The sequence below is a fragment of the Lactuca sativa genome, chromosome 8 (genome assembly GCF_002870075.4).
Source record: "Lactuca sativa cultivar Salinas chromosome 8, Lsat_Salinas_v11, whole genome shotgun sequence".
NCBI lineage: Eukaryota > Viridiplantae > Streptophyta > Magnoliopsida > Asterales > Asteraceae > Lactuca > Lactuca sativa.
The window spans coordinates 86550744-86574429 of record NC_056630.2 but is presented as its reverse complement, the minus strand read 5'-3'; the positions used below and the strand labels follow the sequence as shown (position 1 = coordinate 86574429).

At 38.1% G+C, this 23686-nt stretch overlaps 1 protein-coding gene across 1 annotated transcript; it reads left to right on the top strand.

The window, feature by feature from the left end:
- The first annotated feature begins 1349 nt into the window (after positions 1-1349).
- On the top strand, positions 1350-3466 carry LOC111883598 (serine/threonine-protein kinase STY46-like). Its single transcript, XM_023879926.1, has 11 exons — positions 1350-1424; positions 1556-1666; positions 1748-1798; positions 1915-2057; positions 2138-2248; positions 2332-2405; positions 2497-2672; positions 2754-2832; positions 2932-3029; positions 3099-3149; positions 3257-3466. Exons 1-11 carry the CDS (start codon positions 1350-1352, stop codon positions 3464-3466), a joined length of 1179 nt encoding a protein of 392 aa, XP_023735694.1.
- The last annotated feature ends 20220 nt before the right edge of the window (positions 3467-23686 follow it).

The window sequence follows — 23686 nt, the reverse complement described above, 5'->3', positions numbered from 1 at the left end:
GAATTTTGAATTAAATAAATAATTAATTTATTTAATAAACTTCAAAAATCCATATCTTCTTCATACGAACTCCGTTTTCGATGGTCTTTATATCCACGCGTAGGTGAGACTACGATCTACAACTTTCGTTTAGACTCCGTTGGCAAATTCCAAAATTATTTTTATTATTTATTTTATAACTAATCGTTTTTAAGGAATTTCTTTGAAAAATCATAACTTCCTCATGCGAAGTCAGATTTGGACGATCTTTTTGTGTACGCTCACGGTTTAATGTTATCTATGACTTTCATTTAGATACCTAAGGCTAAATGTTATCGTATTGAAACTTTGCGTTTTTCGTTTGATCGGTGTTGTCGGTTTTGACAGAAATCTTAGAATGGTCATAGCTTCTTCGCCATAACTCAGATTTTAGTGTTCTTTATTTATTTGGAACCTTTAAGACGATATCTACTACATAGCGTACTCCAAATCAGAGCTTTTGAACAATTCATTTATCGATGATATTCCCATTACATTCAAAAGGGGGTTACAAGACTCGGTTTATAATGCCCGGGATAACGGGTTGTTACATACACCATGTAAACCCTAAGGCGCTTGACTTTCCACATTCCTTAGGCTCCATGGGTTTAAACCTCCATGGAGTATCCATGAGTCACCACATGGGTAAAGCCCAACATAAAGAACTATGGATCATAAGCCCACTTTATAAGAATGAATGATTTACACAATCAATCCCCATATATTTAATTAGTCTCTTTTGATCACAAAATTAATTCACTACTAGAAATAATCCCTTTAATGGCGCGCAAACAATGACACTCACTGATAGAGGACGAGCATTTGTCGGTGCCCTAAAAATAATGTCATCTCTCTTAAAATTTAAAGGATTTAAAACACGCATTTTTGCGTGCCCTGAAATTAGTGTCAACAAAAACACGGAGGACACCTATAATAAAATGTGTGTCATCTAAGGCTATCACTTTATAAATTTTAATAGCAGCGCGTTCCGTCCGGAGGGAAAAATAAATCCTAATTACTTAAAAACCCCGCCTTCCTTTTTAGGGCTTTTTTCAAGAACTTGCCCCGCCTTCCTCTACTACACGTTCTCTCTTCTACAACTCCACCGGCCGATCACTCTCTCCTTCCCTTCTCTTTGCAAATCCTAAGTTGCCGCCTTCACCATCGAACCCAGGGATCTGAGAGTCTGGAGTACGACTGATGATATCCGATCACCGACGACTCTATAATAATTCTTTCTCATACTCGAACCCTAGATCTCGCCTCCTTCCATTCTACATCTCTATGGCGACCACGGATCAACAAAAACTCCACCACATCTAACGGAAGGTATGACCACTATATCTCATCATAATTTCGGTGATTCAAATGGATGTGACGATATCGTTTCCATTACAATCATCAAGGTTTTCCCTCTTCAAGAGTTTCCCTTCTCCTTTTTTTTCTTCATTTAGATGCTTATGAATCTCCATTGGGGCCTTTGATTTGGGGATGCTATGGTGTCTCAGTTTCTCATTCCAAACAAATCGATATCTAGCTTTCAGCATTGCTTTCCGACATAGAGCTCAACATCCGTGAAGCACATGTGTTCTCAACAATAGATGGCTATTCTTTGGATGTATTTGTGGTAGATGGATGGCCTTTTCAGGTTCTCCTTCTTCTTCCTCTTCTTTTCTAACGTCAAAATACTCATATATGACTGTTTCTGATTCTGCAACCTTGTGGTCAGGAATCAATTGCTTTACACGAAGCCATGGAGAAAGCAATTTCTAGAAGCGAGGTAAAAATCTTTTTCCATTTACTACGATAATCATCACATGGTCTTTTTTAAGGGTATTGGGGTCTTATTTTAAAACGAAAACATATGCACAAACTGGATTACTGTTTACCTTGTAGGGTTCATGGTTTGGTTCTTCTTCAGATTCTATATCAGCTGTACAGAAAGCTTTAGCCACTGAAGCCCATTTTAGAGATGCAGAAATAGACCGACCATCATTGAAGATTGGAGAAAAGATTGCATCTGGATCTTGTGGAGATTTGTACGTGTACACTGTTTTTTTCCAATTGCATTCCTAATTCTTACAAGTATCTTAATATCAGTTATTTTGTTTGTTGAAAGATTCCATGGAGAGTACCTTGGTGAGCATGTTGCTGTCAAGATTCTTGGATCTGAACATTTAAATGATGAAACATTGGGGAATGAATTCGCTCATGAAGTAGCCATGCTCAGGTAGCTTTATTTTAAAAAACTCTAAATTAAAACCCTATTAATTGAACTAATAAACAAAGCTTTATGTGTGTATGTGTGTCAAGGGAGGTTCAGCATGCCAATGCTGTTCGTTTTATTGGTGCATGCATGAAGAAACCTCCTTTGTGCATAATAACTGGTAGAAAACTTCCATTAATTATATACTACATACATTTTGATTGTTTAATAAAATTTACAATATTTTTGGTAATTTTTTATTATATATGCAGAATACATGCCTGGAGGGAGCCTTTATAAGTACTTACATAAAAACCATAACATCTTGAAGCTTCCACAGTTAGTGAAGTTTGTTATAGATGTTTGCAAAGGAATGGAGAACTTGCATAGCAACAACATAATTCATAGGGATCTTAAGACTGCAAATTTGCTCATGGACACTCAAAATGTAATAACTAGAAAGGCGTCAATCACTTTGACTTATTAGCTTGTTAAATGTTTCTCTCTCTTTTTTTAAATTTAATTTTAGGTTGTGAAGGTGGCAGATTTTGGGGTTGCCCGGTTTCTGAGTCAAGGGGGAGTTATGATAGCAGAGACTGGAACATACAATATTTGAAGATATTTCCTTTTTCACTGATAAACCCTAACTAATTTGTGAATCATCCTCTAAACTATAAATTTACCATGATGAATGGAGCTACTTATGTATTGTCGTGGTTTGCAGGTTATAAATCATCAACAATATGATGAAAAGGCGAATGTTTTCAGTTTTGCGATTGTTTTATGGGTGCTTGTGACAGCCAAGGTAATAATTTTACTTATTATTATTACAGATCGATATAGAGTTAAGAATGATATGAATATGAGGTTGTAGGTTCCTTATGAGAAGATGAAACCATTGCAAGCAGCCTTGGGAGTAAGACAGGTCAGCATTTCCATTTGATTGGCATTTGGATTTGGATATATCATATATGAGAGAGAATGCATAATATGAGAATGTGCATGGATATAAATATTGCAGGGCTCCATTAGAAGAGGATGTTGAGACGCTCTTCTCACATCGTTCATCTCCAAAAGATGGGGATAGGAGTGATAGAAAGGGGTACCCGTGAAACAAGAGACAGAGATAGGATAAAGATAGGAGGAGGGAGGACAGAAATGGAAAGGGTAGAGATAAAGATAGAGAAAGAGAAAGAGAAAGAGACACATATGGTGACAGGGATAGGGAGAGGGACAGAGTGAGGGTAAAAAGGGAACATGGACGTGAACCTAAGAAAGAAAGGGAAGATAGAGATCAAGAGAAAGAGAAAGAACATGAAAGACCACATCAAAGTGGAAGCAAGATCAGAAAGACATGGGAGTGAAAGGGACAAGGAAAAGAGCCGTGATAGAGAGGTTAAAGATAAAGAAAGACATGGCTTATATTATATATTTATATTTAATAATTAAATCTGAAACTGATATCCACAGTCTTATATTGTAGTTAGGAATCAAGCGAGCACAGATCTTACCTTATTGTAGTCTACAAACATGTTGTTCGTATCCCCATATCTATTCACATACAAGTTCACACACAAGTTCCAAATGAAAAGGTTACCTTGCAATTTCATATCCCCATATCTGTTCGAATAATCTTGGTAACATTTTCTTCCATGAAATTCCTCTGTTTTGGGTGAAGATTTAGATATTTGACAAATTAAAAGCCAAATTCCTTTATGTTTGAGTGATGAGATCTAACCTATGATTTCAAATGGTAATTTGATAAAAATGTTGCTAAAAATGTACTTATTATTCTTGTATCTGCTCATATTGGACATGTGTTGACTTCAAAATGAAGCAGCTTACAGTTGGAGGAAAAAGATTAATACTTACAATATGGGACACTGGTAAACATTGCTAATATTGTTTTCAAAACAAAGTTCATTCCTCTAGAACATGTCTTTTTATCTTACTCATTGATTTTATCCTTTCATTCTATATAAAGTAAAATTGTAAAATTGGTATTGTAGCTGGACAAGAGAGAATCAGGACACTAACAAGCTCTTACTACAGGGGTGCCCAAGGGATTATTCTTGGTAATTAATTGATAATATTTTGTTTCTTAATAATACATCATTATTTTTATTAAACTTTTACAATTTATCTTTGGATTGCAACATACTTTCATTATTTTTTTTTCATATTAACACATTATTTTCTCCACATATACAATACAGGTAGAGACAATGTTTAAAATTCCCAACCTACAATGAATTTATGCTCAACTGTCCTAACATAACCACTTTAGCACTAAAAGGACTCAAACTTCATGACTACAAGGCCCGTATGCTGGTGAAGATACACATAGTGCTCTTCTTATTTCCTACTTAACAACAAGTAACAAGTAAATAGAGAAAATTTGAAGCCATGACTACAAGGCCCTATGTGATAGCACATAGGGAGCATCGGTAGTTCACCCTGAAATATTTTGTTATGTGCTTTTTATTTGTTGGATTTGTTTATATATTTTTTATGTTTACTTGTCAGATATCATATCTCTGATCATCTCTTCTTGCAGCCATGGTTTAAAGTAGTCAAGTTTCTTCCGGTGATTTAGATAAGGAACAAGCTGATAGATCACAAGTAAATAGATAAAATTTGAAGGAAAATATAAGTTCTTCTCAACCTGGGGATGATTGAAGTGGAAGAGGTCAGCCCACAATTGATATAGCAGAAGTTTTAAGGCGATGGACTCATACCTTACAACGTATACATAAACAGTCACTTCACCTGGTATTTTTTTTATATCATATGTACCTACCTTTCTTATTTTTGTAATAATAATTGTTATTATGGGTAAAAAATAAAGTACACTTCTTATACTAATAAAAAGAGTGAAGTACGTTTAATTTGAATAATATTTGAGTTGATTATAGGCAAAGGCGAATGGTGGTGAGGTCCGGATCTTCTTCGAAGTGCAAGTAATGGTGGTACAAGTGGCCATGCTGAATCTTTAGCTACAACACTTTCTGAACATCGACAACATTTAGCTAACATACAGACATGTTAATGTTAATAATACTCACTGCTTTTCCTTATAATCAAGATTCATATACTATTTACAGTTTTTCCCTTTGTTATCTTATGCAGGTGCTTGTTAATCAACTGAAAGGTGTTGCCCCCACAATAGAAAATTCAATATCAGAGCTTAGTGAGGAAGTCAACACTATCTCAGCCAACCTTCCTCAAATGACCAATCACCATGGTAGATCCACCTTGCCCGTTCAACCACAAAGCACCGGAAGAAAAATAGTATCTTTTTTTTTCTTTGTTGTATATTTTACACACTTTTTTTTAAATAGTTCGTTTTATAAAAAACCATTGATGAACAGTAATTCATTATAACTTATATCCAATGATCATATATTTTATTGTTTTTGTAGAGGTATTGATCTACGGAGTGCAGGCTGCATTTTAGCAGAGTTGTTGGCTGGGAAACCTATCATGCCTGGTCGAACAGAGGTAATTAATTAATTAATGATAATATAACTTTTATTTATTTATTTTGAGTTTGTGGGATGTGATTTTGTAGATTATAAGCAAACTAAATTTAGTTATCTGTTTGTATATAAATGAATGATCGATCTTGAGTATATACCAGTTATATTTGTTTTGATTATATATACCAGCGATATTTGTGCTTATTATAATATCGTTTTGTTTTGGTGATTAAATAATTCAGGTGCAACATGTTTATTTCCTAAACTGGATATTAATTACCTCGACACAAAGGATTATCTTGGTATGTATTTTCTTTCCCTTTTGACCTTTTTCTTAGTTTTTTTTGCATATTCACACTGTCCAAGGCATTAAAATATGTTCTCTCCTTAAACTTTTGAAGTATTTTCTTTTTCTATGTTCTTGGGTATTGGGAAGTGTTGATTAGTATGATATCACTTATTTTCACTCTAGATCATGTTTTGCTAACCTATTCATTCAAATTGTTGTCTTCTGGTCTAATTATGGGAAGAACTTGGAGCCATTTTTCTGCAACAGATTATGTTTGCACATTGCAGGTAAAAATGTTGTCTTGTTTAATTTGCTGATTGTTTAAAAATTACAGAGATGATTACCGTCATTAACTTGTATCTTCTAATGGACAGGTTCTTAATAAAAAAGAAACACCACTATTGCAAGTGAATTTTTCATCGGATTTGTGTTTGGGTAATTGATTATTGAAACAAATGTTGTAAAGTATATAATATAACAGTTGAGGTTAGAATGGTGATTTTGTCCAATTTATATGATAGATGTGCAGGAAAGAAGTTTTTGTTGCTAATACGAGTGAAAGCATGAAGGAAAACACAATTGAGGTTACAAAGAATGCAGTGGTACAAACATTTTAATGGCTCTAAATCAGGTTATTGTTTTTTAGTTAATTGGGTTTGTGAATAATAGTAATGATAACAAACACTGATAAGAACATGTGTTACAGAAAAGGAAACAAACACTGATAAGAACATGTCAAACATGTTTGATGTGTTGAGAAGGAATAGAACTGTAAAGCTTGAAACTTTAGTCCTGAACTGTAAACCCTGGTAATCATAATTTACTCTCACTTCCCAGCTCATATTTATATATATTTTCTATGTACCATTTCTTGTCGTTTTCCTCCTTGACCGGGTAATATCATCAATTTGTTTCTTCCTACTTAGTATTTCTTATTGGTTGTGAACAAGCCTCTCATCTCTCATTTGAGTTTATAGGAATCAACAATCACTGTGAAACTTCTAGTGTTTAGATTTCTTACTGGTTGTGAACATTTGTTTCGTCCCTTTCTACCCTTCACATGCAGGTTGATGCTTTGTCAAGAATGTTCAGACTATTTTCCAAAAATACCCCATGGATCAGATCCTGTCTCTAGTATGTTTAAACATGTTTGTGATTTAGGAGTTGGATTCTATTTTTTTTAAAAGTAGAATGCAGTTATTTGTATTTATTGTCATCTGTTTTTATCTTTTTGACGCAATGCTGCATGTTGCTGCTGAAGGCACAACCTTGGTCAAACAGGCAGAAGATGCTGCAAGTAATAAGAAGGCAGAAAAGAGATTGCAGGTTGGTCCTGCTACATGGATAATAATAATCTTTAGGGTCCGCTAGAAGGATTGGAGATTGCAGTTAAGATTCTATCTAAGACTTCACGCCAAGGACTTGATGAATTTAAGCTAGCAATGTTTTACTTGATTTGGACATGAACCCTAAGATATCATATTTTGGCATGGCTAGAAGCTTTGGAGAAAACGTGACTCAAGAAAAAGTAAACACACAGAGAGTTGTTGGCACATAGTAAGCTAGATAATGCAATTTTATATAAATGAGTTCATTTTTTATAACATTTACTCACTATTGGAATAATTATTTGTATTTGACATATTGGTGAAATGAATTATCTTTGTTATTTATGGTATTTTATTTTGTATTATGAGATTTTTAATGTATTATTTAATTTGAAAATTAGTAAACCTATAAATAATATTTTTTTTAAACATTTAAGATTATGATACGCAAAAATGTGTGTCATCTTCATTTATGACATGGCCTTTCTTGACAGGGGCTTTCTTGATACGCATTGCGTATCATTAACACGCGCGTCGTAAGGTTACGACACGTGAATACGTGTCGTCTTCCTTTATGACAGGGCCTTCCTTGATACGCATTGCGTATCGTAAATGCGCGTCGTAATTGCGCATCGTAAATGAGCATTGTAAATGCGCGTCGTCTCTCTTTATGACAGAAACTTCCTTGACGCGCATTTGCGCGTCATCTGAGCCTTTTATGACGCGCAATGAGCGTCGTAAAAGGTTGTTTTTCTAGTAGTGATTCCAAATTAATTGTTGATCAATACTAATTAAATAATGTGATTTCATATTAATATATTACAACTTATAATGTATTAATAAATCATAAGTATCCTCTTCTCAAAGGTCCATCCTTACAAATTATTCCGGTGCCATGCAACCCAAATGGACCATGGTACTCTTGGGTAAAGTACATACCATTTATAGTTATGGGCTTAGACACTAAATCCAACACAATATGGATAACATCTCTGACCCTTGGAATGCATAACACAATGCAAGATGATATTCCAGATAAAGACCAAGAAAACTCAACGAGATTCCGAATCTCAGATGGAGACCTCGGAAACTTCCCAATCATAATCGCCTCTAACATCAAGAATCCCATGTAGATGCACAATTAATAATTTTGATTGTCTATTCATAGAACCGATCCTGTATTTAGAAACAAATAGACTAGTACAAACCTCATTTCCATGTCCTCAACCTTCAATTCATTGTAAGAATCTTTCATAAGTACAAGAGACATCATTCTCATAGTCAGGGCACATTATAGACAACTGATGGGTTTTATGTACTCTAACATTCCTATGGTGCACATACAACCCTAATGCTTCAGATCTAATTTTTCTCTAATTATACATGCAATAAACATTTTCCAAAGCATGAAGCTTAAACTAGCGTGCAAGGTGATATTTGAATTAGGAAAACTAGTTAGAATGTTACCTTGTGTAGTAGCTTGTAGAACTTGGCCTTAAGAAAGCCTAGAACCTCAAGTATGATGCCTTAAATGGTTCACTAAACACCAAGAGCAATTAGATGAATATAGAAGAGGTTCATGAGACTTCAAAATCGATTATTCCTTCTTCTCATGCATGGGGCCACGATTTTGGACACTAGGGCACATATTTATAGTGTAGAATTCTAAGAGTCATATGTAACCCTAATTCACACACTTAGGTTTATGATCCAATTGATTTGGACCACCACTTCATGGATTAACTCATAAGCTTATCCCATCAACAAATCAATCATGAATAATTAGCCCAATCCATATGTATGACTGATTTACATAATCAGTCCCCGTTAATTTAAGTAGTCTCTTTTGATCACTGTTGAGTCTAGGAGTTGCGTCATTGGGCTTTTTAGAATAGTCCAATATTATCATGGTATGGACCTATCCATCCGTGTTTTTGCCATTAGGTTTTAGTATTTATGATGCATGCATGCATCGTCTTTTGCACGCTTCTCAATTAATATTCCTTTCATCGTACTGTAACCCTAACACACCTCTACAGTAGAAGTTCTTCGTCGAGCTCTTTTGAGGTGTTGCTATTTTAATCATTTAACACCTGTTTGATTCACCGTGTGTTCATGCTTTTATTCTGTGACAACCCAAGTTGTTCCGTTACATTTCCCCGTTACCGTTAACGGAATATTCCAGTTTATAAAAGTTCCGTTAATTAGAGGTCGTCAGTTAAATAAACATTCCATTTGTTTACATTTAACATGCCGTTAAGTCGTGATAAAAAGAAATAAAAACACATAACACCCATTTCCATTTATTTGGAAAATGTTAAGTTTTATTGTTATGACCACTAAATCGGGTGCGACCAAAAGCCCCGTTTAACGGCAGTATCGGGTAAAATTCCACTGAGCCCCGACTATGAACCCTATATAAGGGTGAGTGGAGTCCATTGGAGACTTTTTACACTCTCTCTCTATACTCTCTCTCTAGACCCGTTTTCGCCCCGAATCCGCAACCAAACGCTTCCAAATTGTAAGTCCGCTTACCATAGCTTATTCTAAACATTACTAGCTGTAGTTATAGCCCAGAAACCATCCAATAAGGCATGGGATAAGGAGTTTACGGCCCAGGAACACTCTAGGGCCGTAAACCCCTAAAATGGTGCCAAACATGCCTTTAAACTTGCCCTTAAGATTGGAAACTAATTGGGGATCTAGCCTAGGAGTGTTTAAACATCAAAACACAATGATTTAGGGCATAAATGAGAGTTTACGGCCCAAGCACATGCTTAGGCCGTAAACCCCTCTAAACCATGCCAAAATGCCCCAAAAACACTCCCAAACCACCCTTAGGCTTCATACATAATTTAGGGACTTAGTATTTGGGGTTTGGATCAATTAAACACATCAAAATGAAGGATAAAAAGGAGTTTACGGCCCAGGTCTATACCAAGGCCGTAAACACCCCAAATCATGCCCAAAGTGTGGTTTTGCTTCCCCAAATGGCCTTAGACAATTACCATAAAATACTAGGAAGGATTTAAGGGCTTAAACACAAGAAATGAAGGGAATAAAAGGAGTTTACGGCCCAAGCAAGTGTCTAGGCCGTAAACTCCCCAAAACACATCCAAATGATAGTTTTAATTCCCCAAAATAGCATCACACTCCATTAGAAATTGCTAGAAAGGTAATAGGGGCTTGAAACTTCACAAAACTATAAGGGTGAGAGTTTACGGCTGTAAAATCCCTTAGGAGTGTCCCTAGGCCATAAAATCCAATATAAAGCCCTTAGGAGCCTTGAACCCACTCATGCCTTTTAGGAAAAGTGCTTAGAATAATTCCATGATGCAAGTAGAAGCCTTAAACACCCTAGAACCCATCACCAGGAGTTTACAGCCATAAACTCATGGTGAGATGTCCCTGGGCCGTAAAAACAACATTGTGAGTGTACTCTTGGATTGTAAACTCCATTCCTTAGCCATTGACACCCTTAAACGCTACCCGGGACACCCAAACACTTAACTAAAGTGTTTTCCGCTCCTGTGAGCGTGTATATTTGTTTAATTAATATTAAATATGCTAATTGTATGTAAACATATGTTATCATATGTTAAATAGGTCATTGTGTGTGTTCAAGTCCTTGCGTGACACCGAACGCCCAAACGACACCTTCGTCGGACTTGCTTACACCAGGTGAGTTCATACCCCTGAATGAACTTTTTAAATGTTTTAACATGTTTTATAGGGGGGGGGGGGAATACAAGTTAAACATGCCAGTTATCATATCAATCACATTTGATTGATAACCCGCATGCACAAGATTTTACCACTGTATACTGTTTTACCGAGTAGGACACTATAAATGGCTTTCAAAAAGGGTTTTCACTTTTTCAAGTTCTCACTTTTATTGCTTTATCAAAGTTCCATATTCAAACTGATTTATGAATGATCCCCAAAGATTTCTAAAGGTTTTCACACTTATTTTACCAAAGAATACAAATGCGATTTTCCTGAGTATAAAGATTTTTCCAAGGTTTTCATGTATACTTTTACTTGTTAGTTACTGTTGCTTCACTTATACTTATTTTTAAACTCCTACTCGATAACGCTTTCACTTTGTGATGCGTTTATACTTGGTATTGTCTCTATTTCGCTTATACTTGTAGTCTCTTATACTTGATAGACGCTCTTACTTCACTTATCGTCGTTTCCACTTCGTGATACACTTACAGTTGGTACACTTATACTTCACGATTCAATTATCCCACTCTATATGCTTGTACTTCATGAATCGGATGCTCCACTGTACGCTTATACTTCACAACTCGGATGTTCCACTGTACACTTATACTTCACTGTATGATACCACTTGACACACACACTCAAGCGTAGTTAGATGTATGAGTGTGCTTGTATAAATGCATATAAATAATGATTGAAGGACTTAGGAAGGCTTGTCCGCCCTATTTCGTTTTCTTTGTTGAGATGTGGTCTGGTGGGATCGGATGTCCATCCGAAGGTCGTTTGATTCATTACTTATATATTATGTACACAAGCATAGACATACGGGTTTACTTCAGTCAATTCAGTTAAGAGTCTCTACCTCTAGTTCAGCACTTACATTAGAAACTCACTAGTTGGAAGTCTCTACCCACTATTTGGGATGCATCTTCAGGACACGGCCTTCTCCGTCGTCTAGTTGGTAACCAGAGTCTCCTGTAGGGAGAGCGGACATTGTGTGTATAGATCTATACGGGATTGACACCCCCGCACCCTGACTGCTAGCTACAGTCCACAGCTCACCAAGCCAAGGGGTGAAAAATGTCACATTATATAGACGCTTGTAGGGCGTCTGGTACTCTAGTGTCGGTTAGTATGGTTACGAGTATCCCGGGTTACCTTATAATTCTTGGCCTTAAGGTAACGGTATTTCGCCAGCAATTTACATTGTATGCTGGTAATTCAATTTCAGAGTCACACTGTTTTGACCTTACATGTTGTATCTTTCATTTGATACTGTCTGGGGTCTGTCTCCTCCGTTTTGACCTTACAAGACGTATCTTTCCTTTGATACTGTCTGGGGTCTGTCTCCTCTGTTTTGACATTACAAGAAGTATCTCTCATTTGATGCTGTCTAGGGTCTGTATCCACTGTATTCACTGTATTCATTGTATTCACTGTCTTAGACCATGCTAGACATATCTTTCATTTGATATTGTTTGCGGCCTGTATTCACTGTTTTGGACCTTACCAGCTGTACCTTTCATTTGGTACCTTCGGGGGTCTATGTCTCTATTTGTTAGACTGAAACAGGCGTGACGTTCGTTCGATACTCTCCTGGAGTCTATGATTCCTTTGCCTTAGTCAGCAGTCCTCACTGCTGAGGCATATGTTATTTCCCTGTTGTCTCTTGCTTTCTTTAATAATCAAATTCAATATTTTGATAATGATAGCAATGAAGGGAAAACCACTTTTTACCACATAACACTGACCAGTCTTGGTAGAAGGCTGCTTTGAGTAAAGAAAATATAGGATTTTCTGGAAAGAACTCTAATACACTGTAAACACTTAAACTATTACTGTATAAAGTTATTTGAATGAAATGTCACTAAATACTTATGAACTCACCAGCATTTGTAAAAATGTTGATACTCGCTTTTCAAATAACTTGTATTCTCAGGTTAGCATTAGACAGGTACATCCCCAGAGCAGTTGATGAAGATAGCTTAGTATTATGTTGTATCTATTCTATTACTTGTATTACTTTGAATCGATGTATTAATGTAACCATGTAAAACTATTACTATTAATGCAATGTTTTGTTGTACTTTGATTACTATAATGCATGTGTTGTGATAGTTGACATGACTTCATCCACCCTAGAACGTTTCCGCCGTTTTGGTTTTGGGTGTGACAGATTGGTATCAGAGCATTGTTTATAGTGAGTTAAGTATATCAATTCATAAAAGATATACAACCTATAAACACAAAGGGATAAAACACTCTGACCAAGAATTATACTTTAAAATATAACCATATTTTACCAAAGTATAATAACATCCAAAATCTAAACACTCGAACAAAAGTATCATAAGAAGAAACAATAATAAAAGTCTTCGGATGTTGAGCACTACAGTCAAACCTGGGCAGTTATGTAATCATAAGCTGGGATAAATGTAACCTGATCAACTACATTTATCCGAGATGCGATGAACGTGTGCTTGGGAGTGATAGTGGTGTACAACAGGTCTGAAACTTACCAACTAGGATTGCTAGAGCCAAACATAAAGTTAAAATACTATAGGAGTATTTTAGAACACTAAAAGATCCACACTAATACCAGAATCATAATCAGAAGATAAGAATCAAACAAGAACTAAAATACCATAGGGGTATTTTAGAATCCATAACTAACCTTGCGTGCATAACTAAAAAGATCCTTATTGATATACCTACAACTACAGAGGGTGTACTCCCAAGGTTATATATAATAAGGATCCCATAGGCTGAGAATGTGTGGTTTCGCTCTATTTCCTTTTCCTCGTTGGGATGTGGTTCTAGAGTAGTATCACATATTCGAAGGCCTTTCGGATCTAAGCTATATATGATTTGTATACCCTGTGTAATCGTAGCAGGACTCGATATGGATCATCCAGTGAAATGTTAATAATCTCTTAGGATTCCTTAGACATTTCCATTCTCGCATGAACCCTGTAGAAAACCCAACCCACTTCAGTGCTTGACAGAAGATTTGATTCCGACCCCAAGGAGGTTCATTGAGAAGATTTCCTGTTTGGAAATAAATGAACTGGGTCGAGACTATTGAATTCACCAGGTGCCTATATTCTTTTAGGGACATCGGTGAGGAATTCGCCTAAACTTCGGAGATTCCCAGTCATCCATCATGAAGTGATGACACCCACAGTTGGAATCAGAAGGAAGGCGGAGTAGAAATTCAATATGTCCATACGAGAAGAGAACCCTAGGAAACTACCCGAAGGAAACCAACATCGATTCCTGTCAAAGATACGAGGCAGACCGAGGTAGCCAGTACATGAAGCCCGAGAATTGTCTTTTCCTCGTATTCGTCACGATAATTCACCCTTAAAATAATACAATTTAGTGAGTTAGTGGTTACACTACTCACGCTATGAGTTAGGTAAATCGTCGATTCCCGTTGCCAGTACACGATTAGGGCGGATCCCCGCATCTCTATTGAGAGAATTTTAGCCATCTGCCCTTGTGAGCCTCTCTTTCCGCAGTTTCGTTCCGAACCGTTCTCAAATCTCTCCAGGCCGGAGAGTGAAACCTTCTCCAGTATAAAGGTAACTTAGTAGGAATGACTTGCATCTTATGGCCTTTTTCTGATACTCATACACCCACTTCGATTACCAGGACTACATGATAGGGATGTAGGTCGACACTCAGACAACCAGTACCCGAGGCACGGGAAAATTTATGCCTAATACGTTCAGGACAGAAATGTCCAGGGTTAACCATCGTCTCTCATTACCTTGTATTCCTTTCCGTGTAGGAAAATCATGCCACCGAAGAAGCGTAACCAATCCACAAGCGAGAAACCTGCTCTCTTATTCGATGAAGCTACGTTCCAAGCTGCAGTCTCAGCAGCCGTAGCAGCTGTCATGGCTCACCTGAATGCTAACACCGCAAATGTTAGCAAGGTCCCTGTCGGGAATTCCGATCCTGGCAATGGACGGCAACAACCAACACTTTCATACCCAGTCACCCAAGAAACATCACCGAATCCACTAAAGAGAAAACTCAATATTAAGGAGGAAAATAGCTCGGCTCAAGGACCTTATAAAAGGCGACGAGCAGAGGCAGTCTATACTCCTGTCAATCCTTCCCTCCCGACTCCAAGAAGACCGTACCTAGGAGACCTTCCCCACTGCAACAAGTGCAGCTACCATCATCATGGTGCCTGCCGGGAGCTCTATTGTTCTAGGTGCCACATGTTGGGGCATACTGCTCGCGTCTGTAGAACCCTGGTTGAGTTCATTACATCAACCACCAATGTGGCGACCCGTACAGTTTGCCACCTATGTGGTAAAATGGGACACTTCAAGAAGGACTGCCCAACCAAGGGGAAAGACAAAGACACAGAAGGAGCCTGAAACTAATGCTTAGGGAGAAGCATCAAGGAACTCGTTAGATTTTGGTACGTTTCTCGACCTAGGATAACTAAACTAAGAACATTAAAAGATTAATTCAAAATGTAAATTCTTCCCAGTAAGGTGAAAGTCGCAGCACTGTTATAAGATTTAGAAATTCATCAGGTAAAACTATAATGGCTAAACATATACGTTACGGCCATATATAATTAAGATGGACAGACCTAGAGTGAGCGAATGCCGCCTCATTTCCTGTTCCTCGTTTGGTTGTGGATTTAGGGCGGGGTCGCTCAGTCAACAGTCCTCCCCACCTTAAATATACATGACTAGTATATGTGAGGCAATTATAGAAATGCCTCGTGAGGATCCACTCATGAAAAGATACTCTACTCAGAAACACTTAGAACTCTCTATAGTTCCGCGTCGACTCTATCGGTCCAAGTATCCGCGGTAGTGATACATAGGACGAAACCCGAGATGCCTAGAACTGGTATGCCTGTTCGGCACATGACCTATCGATCTTCACTTTATATCATGTCGGAGTGTGCCACCTTCGACGACTCTATTGATCATGGTTTGACTTCGTGCATCAATGTGTTCATCCTTAGTGCTGTGTAAAAAGAACTTTCTCCATAGCCATGTCGGCAAATAAAGGTTCTTCCGAACCTAAACCTAACACAAATAAATCAAACCTAATGCGATCCGTCAATCGTCCCTCTTATCTCAAACTTTCCGAAGTACCCAAGGGAAGGTACCGCACACGGTTGACCGCCCCCTCATAGTCAGAGAAACACCGAAGCGAAGGGCACTGCAGATACTCTAAGAAGACGACCACCATCCGAAGCATACTCCGTAGAATCCCCCAGGAGACCCTATACCCACTAGATTTGACCTAGACTGAGAAAACTCAGAACTTTCGGAGGAGTAGTTGCAGATTATGCTCGCGCTACTCAGACACTTCGTCCGCCCAGTTATAGACGAGCAGTGCCTATCATCCTCCTCCCTATCATATGGAGGAAATCGTCGTCGCCCTGTAGATGATAGACATCATTCTCCAAAGTGAACACTAGGATACCGAGAACCACAGGATAACCTTCGCAGCCAAGAATACTTGGTAAAGTGCGAACGTAGTTGCGTTAAGCCTCGTGACCCTGATCCCGAAGAGATTATAGACTCGACACCAGCCTTGGTGTTAGTCGAGGGGTTATGCAGGAGCACGCACTTTCCACGCTAGAATAAACCGAAGTCTTAGAGATTCATTGGACTATTAGGTGTTCCACGAATACTATCTCACGCACAGATAGTAGAATCACCTCCTGAGATAGTCCAACACTCGTCTGGTGAAACCTTATATTCCCGACCTCCAGGGTTTCCGCATCTCAAGCTTTGTTAGTGCAGATTCCTTTTGCACAAGCTTGAGATAGACACTCTACAGCAAACTGATAACCATAGTCACGCGACCCACTCAACGATCTAGAAAGCCTCTATCAACCCAGTTGACAGAAAACACGAAACCAAAGACCACTCGAGACTTCCCAAGAACCAACCTGGAGGACTACACGCACAGTACGAGTGAGAACGTTAGGAACTTCGGAATGGCGATCACGCCAGTGATGATCTTTCCATAGAAGTACACTGTGTTCTGAGTACTGAAAAGCTCTACCATTCCGAGAGCTTAGGACCATATGAGAATTCTCATGGAGATTTGGTCCAACCCTATTCAGGCCGCTACTACCTTCGGATATACCACAAGATTCACACCCGATCGATCCACTTCTTAGACTTGATATGTGATTTCCCGACAACGCTCTTCATGCCTCACTCATCTTGATAGAATCCATTGAGAACTCTAACCCTGTAGATACACCAGTTGGAAACCCACTAGCTACACGAGACAAAATCTGCATCTAGTATGTGAAGGTCTGTTGGGATGACAAACACAGACCAGAGATCGCTTGGGAATGCGAGGACAACCGTATAGGAAGTACTACCTTACCTCTACTTGACCATTCATACCTACTTCCTTACCTAGACCTGAATTTCGGGACGAAATTCCCTCTAACGGGGGGATGATGTGACAACCCAAGTTGTTCCGTTACATTTCCCCGTTACCGTTAACGGAATATTCCAGTTTATAAAAGTTTCGTTAATTAGAGGTCGTCAGTTAAATAAACATTCAATTTGTTTACATTTAACATGCCGTTAAGTCGTGATAAAAAGAAATAAAAACACATAACACCCATTTCCATTTATTTGGAAAATGTTAAGTTTTATTGTTACGACCGCTAAATTGGGTGCGACCAAAAGCCCCGTTTAACGGCAGTATCGGGTAAAATTCCACTGAGCCCCGACTATGAACCCTATATAAGGGTGAGTGGAGTCCATTGGAGACTTTTTACACTCTCTCTATACTCTCTGTCTAGACCCGTTTCGCCCCGAATCCGCAACCAAACGCTTCCAAATTGTAAGTACGCTTACCCTAGCTTGTTCTAAACATTACTAGCTGTAGTTATAGCCCAAAAACCATCCAAGAAGGCATGGGATAAGGATTTAACGGCCCATGAACACTCTAGGGCCGTAAACCCCTAAAATGGTGCCAAACATGCCTTTAAACTTGCCCTTAAGATTGGAAACTAATTGGGGATCTAGCCTAGGAGTGTTTAAACATCAAAACACAATGATTTAGGGCATAAATGAGAGTTTATGGCCCAAGCACATGCTTAGGCCGTAAACCCCTCTAAATCATGTCAAAATGCCCCAAAAACACTCCCAAACCACCCTTAGGCTTCATACATAATTTAGGGACTTAGTATTTGGGGTTTGGATCAATTAAACACATCAAAATAAAGGATAAAAAGGAGTTTATGGCCCAGGTCTATACCAAGGCCGTAAACACCCCAAATCATGCCCAAAGTGTGGTTTTGCTTCCCCAAATGGCCTTAGACAATTACTATAAAATACTAGGAAGGATTTAAGGGCTTAAACACAAGAAATGGAGGGACTAAAAGGAGTTTACGGCCCAAGCAAGTGTGTAGGCCATAAACTCCCCAATGCAGATCCAAATGATAGTTTTAATTCCCCAAAATAGCATCACACTCCATTAGAAATTGCTAGAAAGGTAATAGGGGCTTGAAACTTCACAAAACTCTAAGGGTGAGAGTTTACGGCCATAAACTCCCTTAGGAGTGTCCCTAGGCCATTAACTCCAATATAAAGCCCTTAGGAGCCTTGAACCCACTCATGCCTTTTAGGAAAAGTGCTTAGAATAATTCCATGATGCAAGTAGAAGCCTTAAACACCCTAGAACCCATCACCATGAGTTTACGGCCGTAAACTCATGGTGAGATGTCCCTGGGCCATAAACACAACATTGGGAGTGTACTCTTGGTTAGTAAACTCCATTCCTTAGCCATTGACACCCTTAAACGCTACCCAGGACACCCAAACAATTAACCAAAGTGTTTTCCGCTCCTGTGAGCGCGTATATTTGTTTAATTAGTATTAAATATGCTAATTGTATGTAAACATATGGTATCATATGTTAAATAGGTCATTGTGTGTGTTCAAGTCCTTGCGTGACACCGAACGCCCAAACAACACCTTCGTCGGACTTGCTTACACCAGGTGAGTTCATACCCCTGAATGAACTTTTTAAATGTTTTAACATGTTTTATAGGGGGGGGGGGGGGGAATACAAGTTAAACATGCCAGTTATCATATCAATCACATGTGATTGATAACCCGCATGCACAAGATTTTACCACTGTATACTGTTTTACCGAGTAGGACACTATAAATGGCTTTCAAAAAGGGTTTTCACTTGTTCAAGTTCTTACTTTTATTGCTTTATCAAAGTTCCATTTTCAAACTGATTTATGAAAGATCCCCAAAGATTTCTAAAGGTTTTCACACTTATTTTACCAAAGAATACAAATGCGATTTTCCTGAGTGTAAAGGTTTTTCCAAGGTTTTCATGTATAATTTTACTTGTTAGTTACTGTTGCTTCACTTATACTTATTTTTAAACTCCTACTCGATAACGCTTTCACTTTGTGATGCGTTTATACTTGGTATTGTCTCTATTTCGCTTATACTTGTAGTCGCTTATACTTGATAGACGCTCTTACTTCACTTATCGTCGTTTCCACTGCGTAATACACTTACATTTGGTACACTTATACTTCACGATTCGATTATCCCACTCTGTACGCTTATACTTCACGACTCGGATGCTCCATTGTACGCTTATACTTCACGACTCGGATGTTCCACTGTACACTTATACTTCACTGTATGATACCACTTGACACACACACTCAAGCGTAGTTATATGTATGTATGTGTTTGTATAAATGCATATAAATAATGATTGAAGGACTTACGAAGGCTTGTCCGCCCTATTCCCTTTTCTTTGTTGAGATGTGATCTGGTGGGATCGGATGTCCATCCGAAGGTCGTTTGATTCATTACTTATATATTATGTACACAAGCATAGACATACGGGTTTACTTCAGTCAATTCAGTTAAGAGTCTCTACCTCTAGTTCAGCACTTACATTAGAAACCCACTAGTTGGAAGTCTCTACCCACTATTTGGGATGCATCTTCAAGACACGGCCTTCTCCGTCTTCTAGTTGGTAACCAGAGTCTCCTGTAGGGAGAGCGGACATTGTGTGTATAGATCTATACGGGATTGACACCCCCGCACCCTGACTGCTAGCTACAGTCCACAGCTCACCAAGCCAAGGGGTGAAAAATGTCACATTATATAGACGCTTGTAGGGCGTCTGGTACTCTAGTGTCGGTTAGTATGGTTACGAGTATCCCGGGTTACCTTATAATTCTTGGCCTTAAGGTAACGGTATTTTGCCAGCAATTTACATTGTATGCTGGTAATTCAATTTCAGAGTCACACTGTTTTGACCTTACATGTTGTATCTTTCATTTGATACTGTCTGGGGTCTGTCTCCTCTGTTTTGACCTTACAAGACATATCTTTCATTTGATACTGTCTGGGGTCTGTCTCCTCTGTTTTGACCTTACAAGAAGTATCTCTCATTTGATGCTGTCTGGGGTCTGTATCCACTGTATTCACTGTATTCACTGTATTCACTGTCTTAGACCATGCTAGACATATCTTTCATTTGATATTGTCTGCGGCCTGTATTCACTGTTTTGGACCTTACTAGCTGTACCTTTCATTTGTTACCTTCGGGGGTCTGTGTCTCTATTTGTTAGACTGAAACAGGCGTGACGTTCGTTCGATACTCTCCTGGAGTCTATGATTCCTTTGCCTTAGTCAGTAGTCCTCACTGCTGAGGCATATGTTATTTCCCTGTTGTCTCTTGCTTTCTTTAATAATCAAATTCAATATTTTGATAATGATAGCAATTAAGGGAAAACCACTTTTTACCACATAACACTGACCAGTCTTGGTAGAAGGCTGCTTTGATTAAAGAAAATATAGGATTTTCTGGAAAGAACTCTAATACACTGTAAACACTTAAACTATTACTGTATAAAGTTATTTGAATGAAATGTCACTAAATACTTATGAACTCACCAGCATTTGTAAAAATGCTGATACTCGCTTTTCAAATAACTTGTATTCTCAGGTTAGCATTAGACAGGTACATCTCCGGAGCAGTTGATGATCTTAAAATAGTTTTCAACTCATCAATTGTTATCAGAGCAGGAGGTTGTGTAAATCATACGCATCTCTTATGTTTGAAGAACATTCTTAGGGTTTCCACTTTTATTGGATCTATTGAGCTGTCATCCCTTCATTGACGTTGCTCATAGATCTCGATATTACCCTAATTCAATCTTTACAAGTTTGGTTCTTGACATATATTCAAAACAGGTCATCATGTCTCACGATGATTCACAAATAACCCCATCAACATATCTAACAACATCGGATTTAGTACCAGAATCCCAATATTATATACCTAAGATTATGAAGTCTAGACGCATCACTTTGAAGACTATGTTCTTGGTTCAGAGGAATCTAAACTGGGAAGCAATCAATGTGGGTCCTTTTTCTCATACTAGAACCGAAACAATCATCAAGACTCAAAATGAGTATTATCAGCTGATGATGGACGTGAAAGATGTTGCTAAAGACGAGCAGGACAAGCTACTGTGAAACATCAAAGCTATGAGGATGATTAGATTTGCCTTGCAATCGGATACCTTTCGTCTAGTTAGTTCATCCACAACGACAAAACAAATCTGGGACAGGCTTAAGGAGCTTTAATCCACCGATGAGGATCTCGAGCATTCAATTCAAACTCTTTTGCTTTTGGAATTCGGTGACTTCAAGAAAAAGCAAGAAGAAAACTCATTCAGGTGTTCGATCGGTTCAATCATCTTCTCAGCAAAATGATCAAGCACGGAATCAGAAGAGAAGTGATCGAACAGAAGGTCACTTTTATGAATGGCCTAAGACCCGAATGGATGGCTGTGGTTTCGACTGTGAAAGCTCATGAACAGTTCAAAACCTACTCATTGGCGAAGGTTGTGGGAATACTCAAGTCACATGAAAATGTAGTGACTAAGGAAACAAAAGTGGTATCAAGTATAGGATCTTTGGCCCTTTTCTCAATGGGCAAGAACGTGGATGATGATGAAGAAGAAGAGTTGGATCTTTCTGAATGTGATCTAACAAATGATGAATATGCTTTAATGGTCTCTAATCCCAAAAAGTTTACTCGCAAAAAAGTTCCCTACCTCCAAGAACCAAAACTAGCTAGGGAGCTACAGTTCCGAAAAGGCGAAAGAGGAGGTTAAAAACGCTTCTCATCTTGAATAAGCGAAGAAAGAGAACAAGCTTGTAGGTGACTCCAGATATGACTGCAATTTCTGCCACGGAAAAAATCACTTTTCTGAAGATTGCATGTTGAGGAAGCTGGCTGAGAAGAACGATGGAGAAGGTGATGAAGCATACCATTCACGCAAGCTGGAGGAAATAAAGATAAAGAAAATCTCTAACAATTCTATGAATGCTTTAATTATGCAGGAGAACCTTGTTGATAATGAGTTTGGAGGAGTAGAGGTCTGGTCTACCGACTCTGAAGATGAAGAAGTTCGCAAGCCTACGCATGGTAGGGCTTTCGTTGTGAAAGAAGGTAATGCTGAGTTTGTTGGAATATGCTTAATGGTGACTGTTGGAGTATCTCAAATGAGAGGCTACACAATGGATGGTGGATCTAATGAGGCGAAGGAAAGAGAAGATAGATGCTTTACTGCTAAACCGATGGGTGAACAATCAACGAATGTGATAAGTTGATCAAGAAGGTACAATGTATCCTCAAATTTCTGAAAATACCAGTTAATAACTATGAAAAGGAATTAAACGGTTTAAAATTCAAGTTTTCTAGTTTAAGTGGTAGTCTAAAACAAAATCGCCTAGAAAATTCTAACCTAACTGATCAAATCAACAGGGTGTCTTCAAAGAGTGACGAAAGTAGGATAAGGATAGAGCAGAAGGAAGAAGAGTTACTTAGGGAGAAAGACGAAGTAATTTATTTGCAACGTGATAATTTGAAACTTTTGAAACAAAGAAATGTTTTTTGCTTGATTGCTAAACGCTTATATTCAAATATTACTCAATTGCATCTAGATTGTGAGATAGGAAAAAAGATTCACAAAATGATTTTTCCCTTCCTTGAATTAAAGGAGGATGAAGTCGATTTTGATGGTTATAAATGTGAATATATTGTCTCTTCGGATGAGATTTCTGATAGCTACCAAATCGGTCTGGACAAAATCGAGTCCTTTATCAAGTCCAGAGACCATAAGGACATGTTTAAAAACCTATTGGACGAAAATGATAAATTAAAAATCAAGACCGAAACGATGCAGATATTTGACTCATTGAGTACCAAGTTGAGTTCAAAAAACAAGATAAAAGTGGAAAAAACTTCTGAATTTGACGAGGACAGTGATATGAGTGAAATATCTGTAGAGGATGTGGTTGACTGTTCAAAATTTGTCAAAAGAGAATCTCCCAAAGGTCTTATATCTGAAAATTCAGTTGAGTTCGCTAGGATATCTTAAGACAAAGTCAAAATTCTGAAAGAGAAAGCTGTGGTATATCAAAAGGTACAAACCATACCAAATCAGGTATACACCAAAACATGAGTGACTCAGAAACACACCACCGAACTTACAACCATACTAAACGAAGACAATGTAGGTGACTGTGATGATTAGTTTTGGTCTACTCCAATTGACAATGTAGAC

Bases quoted from the DNA above. Each gene is read 5' to 3' on its own strand.
- LOC111883598 (XM_023879926.1), top strand. From the start codon at position 1,350: ATGACCACTATATCTCATCATAATTTCGGTGATTCAAATGGATGTGAC. The intron at 2,058-2,137 runs GTACGTGTACAC...GTTTGTTGAAAG, and splicing joins TCTGGATCTTGTGGAGATTT to ATTCCATGGAGAGTACCTTG. The intron at 2,249-2,331 runs GTAGCTTTATTT...ATGTGTGTCAAG, and splicing joins CATGAAGTAGCCATGCTCAG to GGAGGTTCAGCATGCCAATG.